At 37.0% G+C, this 15538-nt stretch overlaps 1 protein-coding gene across 1 annotated transcript in view; it reads right to left on the bottom strand.

Moving 5' to 3' along the window:
• Nucleotides 1-10901, bottom strand: part of TBL12 (trichome birefringence-like protein (DUF828)) — a 113345-nt gene extending 102444 nt beyond the window's left edge. Inside the window, exon 1 of the mRNA XM_089420693.1 lies at nt 10079-10901. Within this exon, the coding sequence (XP_089276819.1) occupies nt 10079-10728 (650 nt within the window). The 5' untranslated portion in view covers nt 10729-10901. The remainder of the gene's footprint in view (nt 1-10078) is intronic.
• Between the last annotated feature and the right edge of the window lie 4637 nt (nt 10902-15538).

Genomic DNA, 15538 nt, shown 5'->3' with positions numbered 1-15538 from the left:
CTTTAAAACAAATGGTTTCGGGTGTTCCAGATTTGCAAGTAGAACATGAAGAAGTTTGTAAAGGATGTGCGCTTGGGAAGAATGTCAAGAAGCCCCTTCCAAGCCTCAAAAGTAGATCCAAGGAAATTTTGGATCTAGTTAATTCTGATGTGTGCGGTCCCATGCTAGTGAAATCTCTTGGAGGCTCTTTGTACTATTTAACTTTTATTAATGAATTCTCTCGCAAGACATGGATTTACTTCATGAAGACTAAGGACGAAGTCTTCAACAAGTTTCAGGAATTTAAGGCTGAAGTGGAAAACTTGAAGGGAAAGAAAATCAAGATCCTAAGATCTAATAATAGAGGAGAATATACTTCCAAGGATCTCGTTGCCTTTTGTAAAGAAGTTGGGATTAAGAGGGAGTTGATAGTCCCTTACAATCCACAACAAAATGGAGTTGTTGAAAGAAAGAATAGAACCATTGAAGAATTTGTTAAGGCAATGATGCATGATCAAGACTTGCTTATGTTTCTATGGAGTGAAGCATCTATGACAGCTATCTATATTCAAAATAGAAGTCCTCATCGAATTTTGGAAGACAAGACTCCTGAAGAAGCATTCACCAAACAGAAACCATAGGTTGGACATTTAAGAATATTTGGTTGTCCTGTACCTAAAGATAAAAGAAAGAAGCTAGAGCCTTCAGGAAAGAAAGGAATATTCGTTGGATATAGTGAGTCATCAAAGGCCTATAGAATTTATGTTCCAAGAAAAAAATAGGTTGAAGTCAGCAGGGATGTGACCTTTGATGAGAATGTTTCCTATTGGAAATCTAAAGAAGTTCCTATGGACTCTGATGAGGACGAAGAACATGAAGCTCCCAAGGAAGAAGGTTCAAGTCCATCCAATTCTTCAGAACATCCCATAGATCATCAAGAAGAGCCAGAAGGGCTTAGCAATCCAGTCGACCTAGTTGTTGTTCCTAAAATCAGGAAAAGACCAACCTAGCTTAGATCCACTTTGCAGGAAGCAGAAGGACATGCAACACCACGTGGCACCTTCAAAGAAAACAAGAGACCAAAGAGGTATTTTGGATATGCAACATTAATGACTAATCTCATTGATTACGAACCTTCCACCTTTGAAGAAGCAGCTAGCCAGCAAATTTGGAAGGATGCAAAGTTGGAAGAATACCAATTGATTATGAAGAATGATATATAGGAGATTGTGCCAAGACCTAAAGGGAAGTCAGTGGTAACTTCCAAATGGGTATACAAGATCAAGCATGCAATGGATGGAAGTATTGACAAATACAAGGCGAGATTTGTGGCTAGAGGGTTCTCCCAAAAGGAGGAAAGGACTACGATGAGACCTTTGCTCCGGTTGCTAGGTACACTAACATTAGATCTATTATTTCCATTGCTTCTTCTATGGGTTGGAATTTACATCAGATGGATGTAAAGATTGCTTTCCTCAATGGTGTGATTGAGGAAGAAGTGTACATAGAACAACCTCAAGGTTTTGAGGTTCATGGAAGAGAGTCTCATGTTTTCATATTGAAGAAAGCCTTGTATGGACTTAAGCAAGCACCTAGAGCCTAGTACTCTTGAATTGGCATCTACCCAACAAGACTTGGTTTCTCCAAAAGAGATGTTGATCCAAACATGTAATCAAGGTTGAGAAGAATGAACCTATCATTTTATCATTATATGTTGATGACTTATTTCCAACAGGTATGGAGCATCTCGTTATTCAGTGTAAGAGGGAGTTGGCCTCTGAATTCGATATGAAGGATATTGGTTTAAAGCAATGTTGATAATATCGCCGAGATATCGGCGATATTCGGAAATATCGCGATATTTTCGGCGAGCCGATATATCGCCGACAAAATATCGCGATATTTTCGGCTTTTGAAAATATCGCGCGATTTCCGAAATATCGCCGATATTTCGGAAAATATCGCGCGACGATCAAAAATATCACCCGGTGACTGTAAAAAATTTCTGCATGGCCTATAAAAATCTGATTTTGGTTTTTTTTCATATCATTTTCATTTCTGATTGCTGGAGAAGGAAGGGGAGAGCTATGTGGTTGCTGCCAAGGAGGGTTTGAGCGTTCTAGGCCCTAGTATTGATATGCTATTCATGGTAATGTTAAATTCTTAAAGTAAAAGTGACATTCTCCTTAATCTTCATTTTCATCCTTTTACTTAAATTTTTAACATTACCATGAAATGACTCAGGATGTTTGAGAGTGGTTCCGGCCTCATTGGATTTCATATGGAGAAAGTAGAATTTTAGATTTCATTCAAAATGCAGCAGACTTATCAGTTTTTTAGGATTTCAGGATTGGGAGATTGTAATGTTTCCAGGTGACACCACCTGCCCGGGCTACCCCTGCCACCAGTAGAGGACGTGGTCTACCTCCTATAGCTCCTACTTCTAATTCTTCAGCTTCTAGAGCATAGCAAACTCCACTGCCAACTCCACCAGCACCAGCATCTACATCTAGAGGGAAAGGGAAAACTGTGGCATTTTCTCGCAAGAGGGGCAGAGGAAATCAATAGGATTAGACTTTAGTTATTTTCTTATGTGCTTGTAAGTTGTACATGAACAATGAACATTGAATATTCACATTCTAATTTCTAAATAGTAAATTTTGATTCTATTTATTTTTTTAAAGTGAACTATGAACTTTGAGAAGTAATTATATTTTAATTTGATTAGATAAGCTGCAACCTGCAATTTAATATGGATAAAAAACTATATTTCGGTATATATATATATATATATATATATATATATAAAACGTGTCCCCTGTGTCTTGTTTCCAGGTCGTTGTGTTTCGTATTGAATACTCATATTTATGTGTCCTCCGTGTCTCGTGTCCTCGTGTCATGTGACTTAGCTTAGACAATATTGATGTATTGTCTCTGTGGAGGGTGGAGTCTGAGGAGCCCCTCTTGGAGGAGTCACCTTCATGGTTAGAGCCAGTGGCAGATGATCCATTAGAGCAGGGGCAACAAGAGGAGGACTCGGAGTCAGAGGAGCAGCAGCGCTCAGAGGAGGAGGAGGAGGAGGAGGAGGAGGACACTGCGGGAGCATCAGCATCAACACCATCTGCTATAGATATAGGAGAGCATAGCCCCATACCTAGCACTCATTATTTGACATTAGGTGCAGAGGCAGGGTCAGGGCCTCCTACTACTAGGGGCAGGCCTGGCAAACAGCCCATCATGTTTTCCCGTAAAAGGGGGAGAGGGCAGTGATTTCAGATAGATAGCTGCTAGTTTTATTTGTTATGCTACATATAACTCATGATGATGAGATACTTTTATATATGTGATGTTATTTTGTATTGGTTCTCCACATTTGAGTCCTTGAATGGACAATTATCAGGGATCAGCAGGATTTGGTATCGCCTTTGATGTATCATTTCTATTTGACATCATATATATCAGTGTTTTCTTCATATTTATGTGCCAATGTGTTTATTTCATGTTGTTATTGCTTTATATGTTTGTAAATCTTTAAAAAATGAATATATTATGCATTTTTTATGCTTGCCGATATTTGCCGATATTTTGCCGATATTTTCGCCGATATTGCCGATAAGATATTTTCTGGAGCCTCGCCGATATTTTCCCGATACCGATATTATCAACACTGGTTTAAAGCACTACTATTTGGGTCTAGAAGTTTGGTAGAAGCCTGGTGAAATCTTCCTTGGTCAAGGAAAATATATTATCAAGATCCAGAAACAAAAACAAAAAAAAATATTGAGATGATCAACTGTAAATCGATGGCAACTCCAATGGTGACAAATCTAAGAAAGTTGAGAAACTCTAAGTAAGATTTGGTAGATCCATCCATGTACCGGAAGCTAATTAGCTAATTGATGTATTTGGTTAATACCAAACCGAACATTTGCTTTGCTATAAACACTCTAAGCCAGTTCCAAGTGGAACCAAGACATGATCATTGGATTGGAGCAAAGCATATATTGAAATATTTGTGTGGTACAGTTGATTATGGTTTAAGATATGTCTCAAACAGTGATATACAGTTGTAGGATTATACAGATGCAGATTGGGCAAGGATTGTTGAAGATAGAAAGAGTACATCCGAAGGTTGCTTTAGTTTGGGAGCCGTTATGATTTCATGGATGAGCAGGAAGCAGACATTTTGTTGCAATCAACACTATCGAGGCAGAATATATTGTAGCCAATTTAGGGAGTTTTGAAGAAGTGTGGCTTCAGAAGTTTGTTAAAACTGGTAACTAGGACCAAACTCCATGTGGGTCTACTTATTCATGGCAGCTGATATTTTTCTTGGATTCCTCTCGTTGAGAGGTGCAGGATTGATCTAAAGATCATCCGATTCCGACATGTATTCATGGAGATATGAATTTAATTGTGTTATGTGACAATTCGTCAAGGTCGGCCAGCAACCAAATTACCCCCACTTATCCTCATCGTTGCACCATAAATAGAAGAGGTTTGCAAGTCATTTGAGATACACACACACTCTTGTGATCTCTTCCTCTCCACTCGTTTGGGTTTTGGTGGAAGGAGAAGTCACCAAGAGTATACGCTGCCCTAAAGGAGATGCCCTAGCTCCTTAACGTTGTCCTAATGAAGCTCTAACATTGCCCTAATGAAGAATCCTCTACGCTGCCCTAACAGTAATGAAGAAGCCTCCAAATGCAGTCAATAAAGAAGCCCTAATGAAGAAGACTCCTAACGCTGTCATGGAGGCACAAGGAGGAGGAGACCACTTATGTTTTAGGGCCGCAGGTTAGGGCTGATTCCAGCGAAGGAGAAGAGGTTGTGTTTGGGTCTCTTTGTGACTGTTTGGATGCCAAGTAAACCTTGCAGGAAGGCCGAGTTTCTTAGGGTATTTTCTGAGCAAGTTAGGATCCATTTTGGGGCAACAAATACAAGGAAAGAGTTCAAACTTCTCTGCCTAGCCGCAGCAAGCCAAGAAGAGAACAGCGAAGAGTTAGGAGGCTATTTCAGGAGGCCAAGGAGTTGTTGAAGAGGACCGCAGCCCATATCTTGGAGGCTGAGAGGCAGGGGGATTGTTTTAGGGTGGTTGGGTGAAGGAATAGCCCTTAGAAGGGTTGTCGCAGTTAAGGGACAGCTTGTTGTAGCAAGCCGCAGTGGATAAGAGGAGGCTGAAGGGTGGAATGGGGTTGGAACAGCCCAGCATTGCAGCCAAGGCTTTCCTCCCCTCTTAGAAAGGCAGCCGCAGTTGAGGAGGGCTATTCTGGCCACATTTTGAAGGCTGTCAGGACTGCTGTTAGAGTGCCCTAACCAGTCCAGCAATGCAGCAAACAAAGAGCCCTAAAACAGTGAACTGATATATGCTTTTTGGAGCAGCATTTGATGTTTGTTGGGTCTATGTTCAGTGACCTTGCTGGAGCTCCATCATTGTTAGAAACCAGATTGATGAGTTGATCATGTATGAAGGTGCAGGCTTCCTTGTGAGCAACAGAGTATAAGCTGCTACAGGAAAACTGTGTGTTAGGCCGCAGGCCATAACACCACAGTCAATATTTCGTATGGGTATTTTGAAGGTTCAAATCATGGAGTTGTCATACTACTAACCAGTAGAAGGCTGTATGATGCTGCTGCAATATGATATGGACAGAACTATTGTCATGGATTGGTATCATTGGATTGAGGATTAGTCAGCTAGCCAGGTGCAGCATAGTGTAATGAAAGTGCAGCATGAATGGTGCAGTATAGTGTAGCATGGTGCAGCACAGTCATGGAATCACCTATGTTTAGATCTGCTACCTCATGTGTCATCTTCTTGGAGAAGATCTCTGCTCTTATTTTGACAAGTCAAAATGTTGACTTCTGATGTATATGTACTATCTCTCTCTTTGTTGAACTAGGGAGTTGTCATACTACTGACCAGTAGAAGGCTGTATGATGTTGTTGCAATATGATATGGACAGAACTATTGCCATGGATTGGTATCATTGCATTGAGGATTAGTCAGCTAGCCAGGTGCAGCATAGTGTAATGAAAGTGCAGCATGAATGGTGCAGTATAGTGTAGCATGGTGTAGCACAGTGATGGGTACAGCATGGTGATGGAATCACGTGTTTAGATCTGCTATCTCCTGTGTCATCTTCTTGGAGAAGATCTCTGCTCTTATTTTGACAAGTCAAAATGTTGACTTTTGATGTATATGTACTATCTCTCTCTCTGCTGAACTATTGAAGAACATAAGAAGAATTGATCAAGGGTTTCCCCACATTGGGGTTTGTCCCTGGCTGGCGCCACATCTTGTGTCCTCTTGTCTTGGCTTGTCTTTTGCGATTTACGTTTATGTTCTATCTGCATTTTACTATCATGCTAAATGTGATTGCTAATCTGGAATTGATATTAAGCTAATATGGAAAATTGAAGTAAATTTGCTCTCAGCATAGAACATACCTAAAATTAACAAAGTTACTCACAAGACTATTTGATCATGTGCTTGAATCGACCGTGATATATTGTGATAATCAAAGTTGTGTGAAGCTGACAGAGAATCCAGTTTTCCATGACAGGTCGAAGCACATCGAGATCAAGTACCACTTCATTCATGACATGGTGCAGAAGGGAGCAGTGAAGCTCTAGTATGTCTCTACTGATGAGAAGATAGTTTATATTCTTACAAAGCCTCTATCCAAAGCGAAGTTTGTATACTTCAAGGACAAGCTTGGACTTGTTGAGAATGCCTCTCTTAGTGAGAGGGAGTGTTGATGAGATAGCATCATGGACTGACATTCTCCCTGTGTCAAGTATATTGACCTGAATTAGGGAGAATGGTCCGACAGAGGATAGTCATTCTTCTTGTGTCTAGTATGTTGACCCGAATGAGGAAGAATGGTCCTAGAGCATCAGGTTCATTTAGCATCAAGCCCCGAATTACTCAGTTAGAGTGTGGCCTTTGGAGATTCATCATGTGTCAAAGATATTGACCCGAATGATGGTGAACCAAGACTAGTCTAGATACCATGTCTCAAGTATCGACCCAAATTATGGTCATTAGTTGATGCTAGAAGATGTACCATGTGTCTAGACTCTGAAGTACCGACATGAATTATGGTGAGGATATACCATAGGTCTAAGGTACTAACCCAAATTATGGTAACTTGTTGATGTTGTTGACTTACCATGTGTCAAAGTTGTTTGACCAGATTATGGTAATTGATTGATGCTACTGATTTACCATGTGTCACATTTGTTGAACCAATTATGGTAATTGATGATGATTTCTTATAACCTTACCTTAGAGAAATTTGTCAACAAAAGAACATTTGTCTAGTCATTATGAATACCTCCCTAGCTAAGAGAGAGTGTTGAATTTTGTAGCTATGGTCAGTCTTCATAATTTATATTTTAGCCCTTGTAATGTATAATGAATTTGTAAGACATGTTCTTCATGTCATTTTCATTGTTTAGCCCTTGAAATAATTGTTATAAGACATGTTCTTCATGTCGGATTTAAAAGAGAATTTTGAATTTTGAATTTTTGGCTCCAAACTTGTCGAGTTAGCCCCCCCTCAAGTCAAGTCAGCCCCAATGAAGAGACACACCCATGCGAACAAGCAAATCACTATATAAAGAGCATTCAACCTCCTCCTCAAGGCACCATTCAACTTCTCACAAGAAAAGACAATTCTTAGGCATCAAAATGAAGGAGAAGAACGACAAAAAAGAATAAGAAGGACGAATTCATCGCTAGCATTTATCTCTCTCTCTCTTGACTTCGCACGTGTGACTTTCTGGGCAATAGTGTAATTTATGGGCAGCATTTTATGGCCAACAGGGCTGAAATTTTGGGCAGCAGGGCCGAGTTTCTAGGCATATTATGGGAGGTCTAAATTCAACCTACACAGATCAAAGATGGCCATTGTTGAAGGGCAGAAGTTTGACTTGACAAGAGGGTTGATTGAACATGTTTGACCATAGTCTTGTTGGTCAGTTTGACCACATAGTTAATTAGTTCCATTAGTCACTGAAGAATTTTTCTAAGGAAAAGGTTGATGAGTTTTTCCCCCAAGTGGGTTTTCCCAAAGTAAATATTATGTTCTCTTTGTGCATTGTGATATTTATTGTCCTTGTGCTTTTATGGTTGAATTTCTAAAGCATAATTGCTTAATGATAAACTGGAATTGTTAAAAGAAGAGCTACATCATTCGATGTAATTAATATTATTTTAGAAATTAGTGCTTCTATCTATTTCACTTGAAAAATCAACAATGCCCACACTTGGAGAGCATTTGGAGGCCAATGTAGTTCCTTCAAAGTTCATTTTTCCCTCATTTGAGGAGATGTCTTACTCATTGGGAGCTTATGTTTTTAGACCATTGTACATGTGGCTTAAACAACCCTTTTTCATATTTTAAATTAAATAATTAAAGAAGAGGGCCTTTGCCTCTTCATAGACTGGATTTGTGGATTTTAGCTAAAAAATCAATACTTTTATGTAAAGGAAGTTGAGCATCTCATATAAATAGAGATGCACTTTCTCATTATTTTCTCGTGGTTGGATTAGGCAAGAAATCCTTTAGCAAATTCTAAAATCGCTTAAATCTTGTTGGAGCACTTTTGTAATGAATCTGGTCCTATGGATAGAATGCTAATGTGCCTCATTGTGGATGATTTTTGCAACTTCTTTGATTTTCATAGCTAGGGTTCATGTATGATCGACAATTTCCTGAGTAAGTAGTCTCTCTAAGTCTTTTGGATTTATTTGTTGGATATATCAACTACAAATGTACTTATCTAGTGGTGAGGGTGCATTATCTTTATATTGTTCTTAGATAGATATTATCTCGTAAACCCTAGAAAGTGTTCTAGTGAAGCAAATTACCCTGAAGTTATTTCAGAGCTTGTAAGAAGCAACAGGAGGACTTACTAGGGTTAGCAGTGGACAACCCTAGTCATCACCCTTAATCCATTCATACATTCTCAAGCAAGACCTAGTTGACCCTATGCACATAATGAAAAGACATTAGTCTCTAATCCTCCCATCAAACCTTAATACCCTAAAGTTTTATCAAAACGTTCCGCTGATTTACTCTTCATAACATCTTGGAATTCATTGCCTTAAATCCTTGCAATCTTAACCTAGGGAAGCCCCACTTTAGTTGGAGGAGACCCAGCCTGAACTGAGAAGAGGGTTGTGTGGTGATAGTGACCCCCTCTTGAGTTTCACTCGGATTGCACTTGAGCTTTTAGAGTTTATCTCAAAAAGTGCAAGTTTGTGTGATAACAAAGTGCGATTTTTAAATTTTAATGAATCAATATTAACCTCAAAATGGAGACGAGTGAAGTTGGTCTTAATATCTCTGACGTCATGTAGCTTTTTGATACTCTTATCAAACCTACTCTGGTTGGATTGGATGCCAATTAGGGAAACTACCAATTTCGCAAAAGCTCTCTAAAAGTTTTGTATCTCTGTGCTCTACTGTATATTCTGGAAAGGTAAAGGATACAATTCATTTTATAAAAATGAATATGAGATCTAGCTCGTATATCCTGTAGTCAAGCTTGAATCACAATAAGAATAACCACTACTCTGTTCTAGCAGTCTTTGATCAATGTCATTGAACAGTTCTGTTGAAACGGATAACTAGGTGTATATTGCTGTACATAAGTGGATGGTGTGGACGGCCCCAGCCATGATGAGAACGAGGCTTCCGATAAGCATGGAGTTATGTTTGAGCCCTGGATTTTCCCAGCTCAAATAAATCAATGTAAAAGATCTCTTTGAAATTACTAGATGCTATTTCAAAATGTTAATAACTTCATGACACTATCTTGTGCATCTTCTAGGAACTCAGAAGCTCAGTGATCTAGGTGAATTTAACAGCGGAGATCGCAGATTATAGGACCTAAATACAACGATCAAACTATCTTACTTGTATAGTCCAAAAGATTAATATATTTTCTCCTCTACATAGAGTATGTAAAAGCTAAATAGATTAATGACTTGTCCTTAGAAATTAATTTCTTTCGTGACCAAACCAGTAAGGCCTTCCAGAACCAACTCTTTGAAAACATGATACAAGAAGAGAGAAAATGGACTTACTCATATTTGGCAAGGAGAACGGCTCGATGATACCCAACAGTGACATTGAACTTTGGAAAATAGGCTCCCTTCCAGGCACCCTTCCTTTTCCATTTCCGTGCTCCCTCGTCAGCTGTTCGGAGAATGCACAGAAAGGATACCAACAAATTCTCATTCAATGAATCTCCAACGAACCCAATGTTCATATTCCTAACAGATTTCAGAAACAGATGTGGATTGATTTGAGGCAATTCACAGCGTTTAGGAACCCATTTCCAACCAGAGATTTTGTCCATATTGGGTCTGGAGTTTTTTATACAGTTCCAAGCATTCCTCTGAAAAGGGCACTGTTCATTGTAAAGAGGTTTTTTCGCGCCGTCATAAATCCAGCTGCCCTCTTGGTATTTACAGAGGTTTAAAGGCAACCCAGTGCATGATTTGGACTTGGGCTTATCTCTGTTGCTGCCATGAACCGGTCTGATGAATTGGGTGCCCTCTGGCACTTGATTGAGAAATGGGAAGGATCCATAAAGAGAGGAAAGAGAGAGAAATAGGAAGACGAGAAGCATACAGCACATGAGGAACAAGGAGATGGAAGATGCAGTCAGAAATGTGTTGGGGTTGAAATGAAAGTATTTAGGACGACTGGATCCTGAGTATGAAGAAGCCATAGCATCCCATAACTAGGAATTTGAATTGTTAGCATTCAAGCCTCCCATAGATCTAATCAACCGAACACGGACGTAGGGAGAAAGAATGGAATTAATGGGTGTCTGTCATCTTCTGTTTGAGATACGGTAACTAAGCAGGGTTAACAATTACAAATTCATAATGTGGTGAGGATGAAGAAATTATTTTAATGTCTAACCGGTTAAAAGATAGCTTATGGGACAGATTGTATTTTCAGGGATTCGCTGCTTTTTCTGATGTATTTGGTTTTTTTTCTGTGAAAGTTTTACAATAATTGTATTTTTAGGGATTTGGCGCTTTTTCTGATGTATTTGGTCTTTTTTCTGTGAAAGTTTTACAATAAACGCTTCCAGCGTCTCGACAAACCCCTCGGTAAATAGATTATCCCCAGAGCTAGCTAGAAATGTTTTTCTGTTTCCACTTTTCGGGAAGAACAAAAAATGCATACCCTTTCCTCCCACACTTCCTTTAGCCTTTTCGAAATGGATCCATAGTCATTTCATATATTTATTTTCTGCATTTATGATTTCTAAAATAATTCATTTAGGGTTTTTTTACTCAAAAGTATCAATGAATTTTATGTTGTAATTTGGTTTAATTATTATAATTTATTATTTTTAAAATAATAGTTTATTTAATAGATGAAATGGTTTTTTTGGCATTTTTTCTTAGTTAATTTTAATTAAGATTTTTAAAAATTTGAGTTTTAGGGTGTTGAATCTATTTATGTATTCAAAAATGTATTTTTAACAACAAAATATCAAATCTTGCTTGAAATTGTATCATTCATGCCAATGAGAAAGATTGTTTCATGTAAATGAAATGAAATGAAATTTTAACGTCTACGAGATTAGATATAGCCAATGGGACCACTAGCTTCCATATTTTTTGTCTTTTGTAATTCAATCCTCTTATTATCCAAATTAATGATGAGTTGACCCAACCTTCTAATAGTCTCCTCACTGAAAAGACAATGTCAAGGAATCGATGTTAACGTATTGTTGTAACTTTTTTTAATGTCTCTGAAAGCATCACATTCCAAAATGAAATGTTTTTCCAATTCCACTGCCCCATAAGTGAAAAAAGTACACACTCATTCTTCCCCAGCTTCTTTAGGTCTTTTCCACCGACCTGTTTCGCACCGTAGTTTATGTGAGTTAGTTCTAGCTCAAATGTACTCTTTTTGTTGGAGATCACAAGTGGGGTTGAATTATTGAACAAAGTAGTACTTCTTTCTATCCAACTCTTTTCCCCATATACACTTACGAAACTTCTCCATAACAAAACTCCTTAAATCCTTGCTATTTGTGGGACATGCATTGAGGTAAATATTCCATTTTTGCAACCATTTGTTGTTTTGTCTCATCCATGATTTCTTTCTTTCACTCATTCCTTCATTGAAGATAACTTTAGGCCATCTACCTTCTCCTATTTGCTTAATTCTTTGTAGATACCTTATGAGATGCACCATAGCAATTGCTTCAATAGAAGTTGCTTCTATTTCACTTAGCGTTATCTCATAAGAAACTGAACTTTTTAGTTTAAACTTGCTCATGGTCAAGCGTTTTTGGATTTTCTCAACTTTCTTCCCTTTTGAGACAGGGATGTTGCTAGCCCACAATTCACACCCATATAATATCACTAGACAAACTAGGAGCCCAAAAAGCACTTTAATTGTTTTCCAATCCCATAACTTTGCTTCTCTACATCTGTTTTGCAGAGCATATAATGCTTTCCACCCTCCTAAAATTCTCTTCATTCTACAATGCGCCCAATTAAGCTTGTTGTTGAAATCAATCCTGAGGTACTTGTTTTAATTTACTTCTTCAATAATGTTGCCTTGAAAGAAGAACATATGCTGGCTCTGCTTCTTTTTATTTGAGAAAATCATTATTTTGGGTCTTGCTGGTATTGACTTGCATCCCCACTATTTTACAAAAATGCTCAAGGGCATATAAGTGCATTTGCAATCTCTCGACCGATTTAACAATCAATACAAGGTCATCAACATATAAAAGAAGTTTTATCACAAACTCCCCCAACCGAACACCATCCCCACCTTGCAGATTTAGTCACTCTTCCAATTTATCAATATATAAACCAAAAAGAGTAGGGGATAAAGGGTAACCTTGCTTGACTCCGGTGTCACTTCTAAAACTTTCTGAAATGCCTGCTGAAGTTCTAATTTTGACTTTCACTTCTTCATAAGCCTATGGACAACAATTCTATAATGCAAAGGAATTTCAAGTTCTTCCATTCTTCTGTTCTTCCATTTTTCATGCAACTATATAATATTGTTTTTTAGTCCATGGGGTCTTGGATAGATGGTGATTGGGTGTTCTGTTAAGGCACTCCTTGATGTGAAGTCATTGGTTCAATTCCTCACCTCAATTGAAGTGATATATTAAACATGATGAAGATGTAGTCTTGCGAAACTTAAAAAAAAAACTACACACTTTTTAAATATATGTATATATAAATTAATATAATATATTATTTATTATTTATTAAAAGAATAACATAAGATTGATAATACATATGTAGTTTAGTGGCAATTTAGTTGTGTTATAAAATATTAAGTAAACCATAAAATTCAAAGTTTGATAATACATATGTAGTTTAGTGGCAATTTAGTGTGTGATAAAATATTATGTAAACCATAAAATTCAAAATTTAAATTTTTCTCATAAATTTATATTATTTTTTACTTAAACTAATTTACCAAAAATTAAATCAAACTTACCCAAATTTACATTTATGATGGTATACATTTTCCTTTAAAATTGATAATTTTCAATATCCTTAATAATTAATCAATTTCCTTGATATTATCATGTAGTAGACATGTTCTCTATTTTTATCAACTTTTCCATTTGCTCTCAATCAAGAGTAACAATGATCCACCACCTCCATCATCTTGAGAACCTTGATAGTTGGAGAAAAATATGAGAGGGTAAAAAGATGTATAGTGTTTTTTAAGAAAAGTATGAGAGGGTAAAAAGATGCATAGTGTTTTTTAAATGATTTTTCATGGTTTGCTCTTTTGTCATAAATGTATTTAGGTTTGTTAAGGGTGAATCACAATGTTTTATATAAACTACTTCATCTTGGACTCTTCAATAACGTGAAGTTTACATTTAATTATGTTGTTATAATATAAAGGTATTATTTTTTAAAGTGGTGTCAAATTTGTATTTTTTAAAGTTGTGACAAATATGTTTTTAGAAAATTATATTATGGTGGGTGGTTTAATATAATATTATATTTATTATAGGAATATATTTTTAATGAAAATGTATAGTGATTGTTATATCAAAGATATGTAAGTAGAGTTGTAATGTTTGTTAATTGGGTTTATTTTGGGTAGTTGTGAGGAATAATTGTTATTTTTCTATCGAAGTGATATTTTCTCAAGTGATATGTTGAACTCATATTGAGTATATTGTTGTAATGGTTTTGAGTCTTCTTGTTGTACATCTTTGAACCCTAAAGAATGTATTACCCTTACCTACAGACTGGAAAGTAAGATGCTTAGTTACATAGAAGAAAAAAATTGTAGCCCCAAGGGTTAGCTCAGTTGGTCAAAATCAATGCCTCGTCGTTCGGGAGGTCACAGGGTCCATTCTGCCCGAAGCCCTTAGGGCTAGGCCTTGCTAGTAGGTCGCGGGGCTAGATTCCCTTCGGGGTCGATTAGCCCAGATTTTTCTGTGGATGTAGTGGCCACTCGTTGACCAAGGTGTCCGTGAACCACAGCCCAAAAAAGAAAAAAAAAAATTGTAATGTCTGAAAGAAAGATCAACCTCATGAAACTTGTTGTCCTAAATCACTTGTATGCAAAAACCACATGTAATCATAAGTGTCAAGATCAAAATATATGTGTTGACTCCGCATTATACATCGGAAACATCAATATAATAATAGCTTGCAATGACACATCACACCTTTGAAAGATATGTTTTTGTTGTCAACAAAGCTCTAACTACCTTCATTATATATATATCCCCTGAAACCAGAGTAGTAACTATTTTGATTTTTGGTTAATTTTCAATTCTAATTTTTGAATTAATCTTTATTGAAATTGACAATAACAAGAACAAATATTATATAAAAATAACTCACACAAATCAAAGATAAAGACAATAAGATTTATATAGTAAAATCTTTGAAGAGAGAAATATCTATTATTTGAATGTATAAATTTTGAGTATTCATCATAATTATATTAAAATTTTTGGATTTAAACTATATCATAATTTATAAATATTTTCAACATATTTTTTTTTTGTTAAGCTTGGTAGATCCTCCTTTTTCATTAATTATAGAGTAAATTTACACCACATAGAACTGGCTAAGTGGCCTCAACTTGCCCAATGGGAAACCAAGTTTGTTGGCCACCTACCCGCATTATATGCCATCCAATAGTAAAAAAAATGAAGTTTCTTTATCCAAGCAATATAAGTTTCAGATTCTTATCCACTTCTGTACTCTAGAGTTCTATATACATATATAATTGCATAGGCAAATTTAAAAGCTATCTGCATATAAAAACAAAACTATTAGAAAGTAGGCATGTTATTCATGTTGTTTAGTTGATGTTGATTCCACCAGTGATGGATCTTTGGCATTCGTACCAAGCAGCGCTGTCTGGACCAAGATACATGGCAAGTGCCGCTCATTTCGGCCAAGGCGGACATCCTGTTTCTGTGGTTGAAACTGCACCTTCTGAAATTCTTGCCTGTAATTCGGCATTCCTTGAACTGTAACTGCCATGCTTACCGAGATTTGCTCCAT

This window comes from Pinus tabuliformis, chromosome 6 (assembly GCF_031772625.1).
Source record: "Pinus tabuliformis cultivar Carrire ecotype Pingquan chromosome 6, CPIR1, whole genome shotgun sequence".
Taxonomy (NCBI): Eukaryota; Viridiplantae; Streptophyta; class Pinopsida; order Pinales; family Pinaceae; genus Pinus; species Pinus tabuliformis.
Note: the sequence above shows the minus strand (reverse complement) of the source record. Positions and strands in the feature narration are given on the sequence as shown.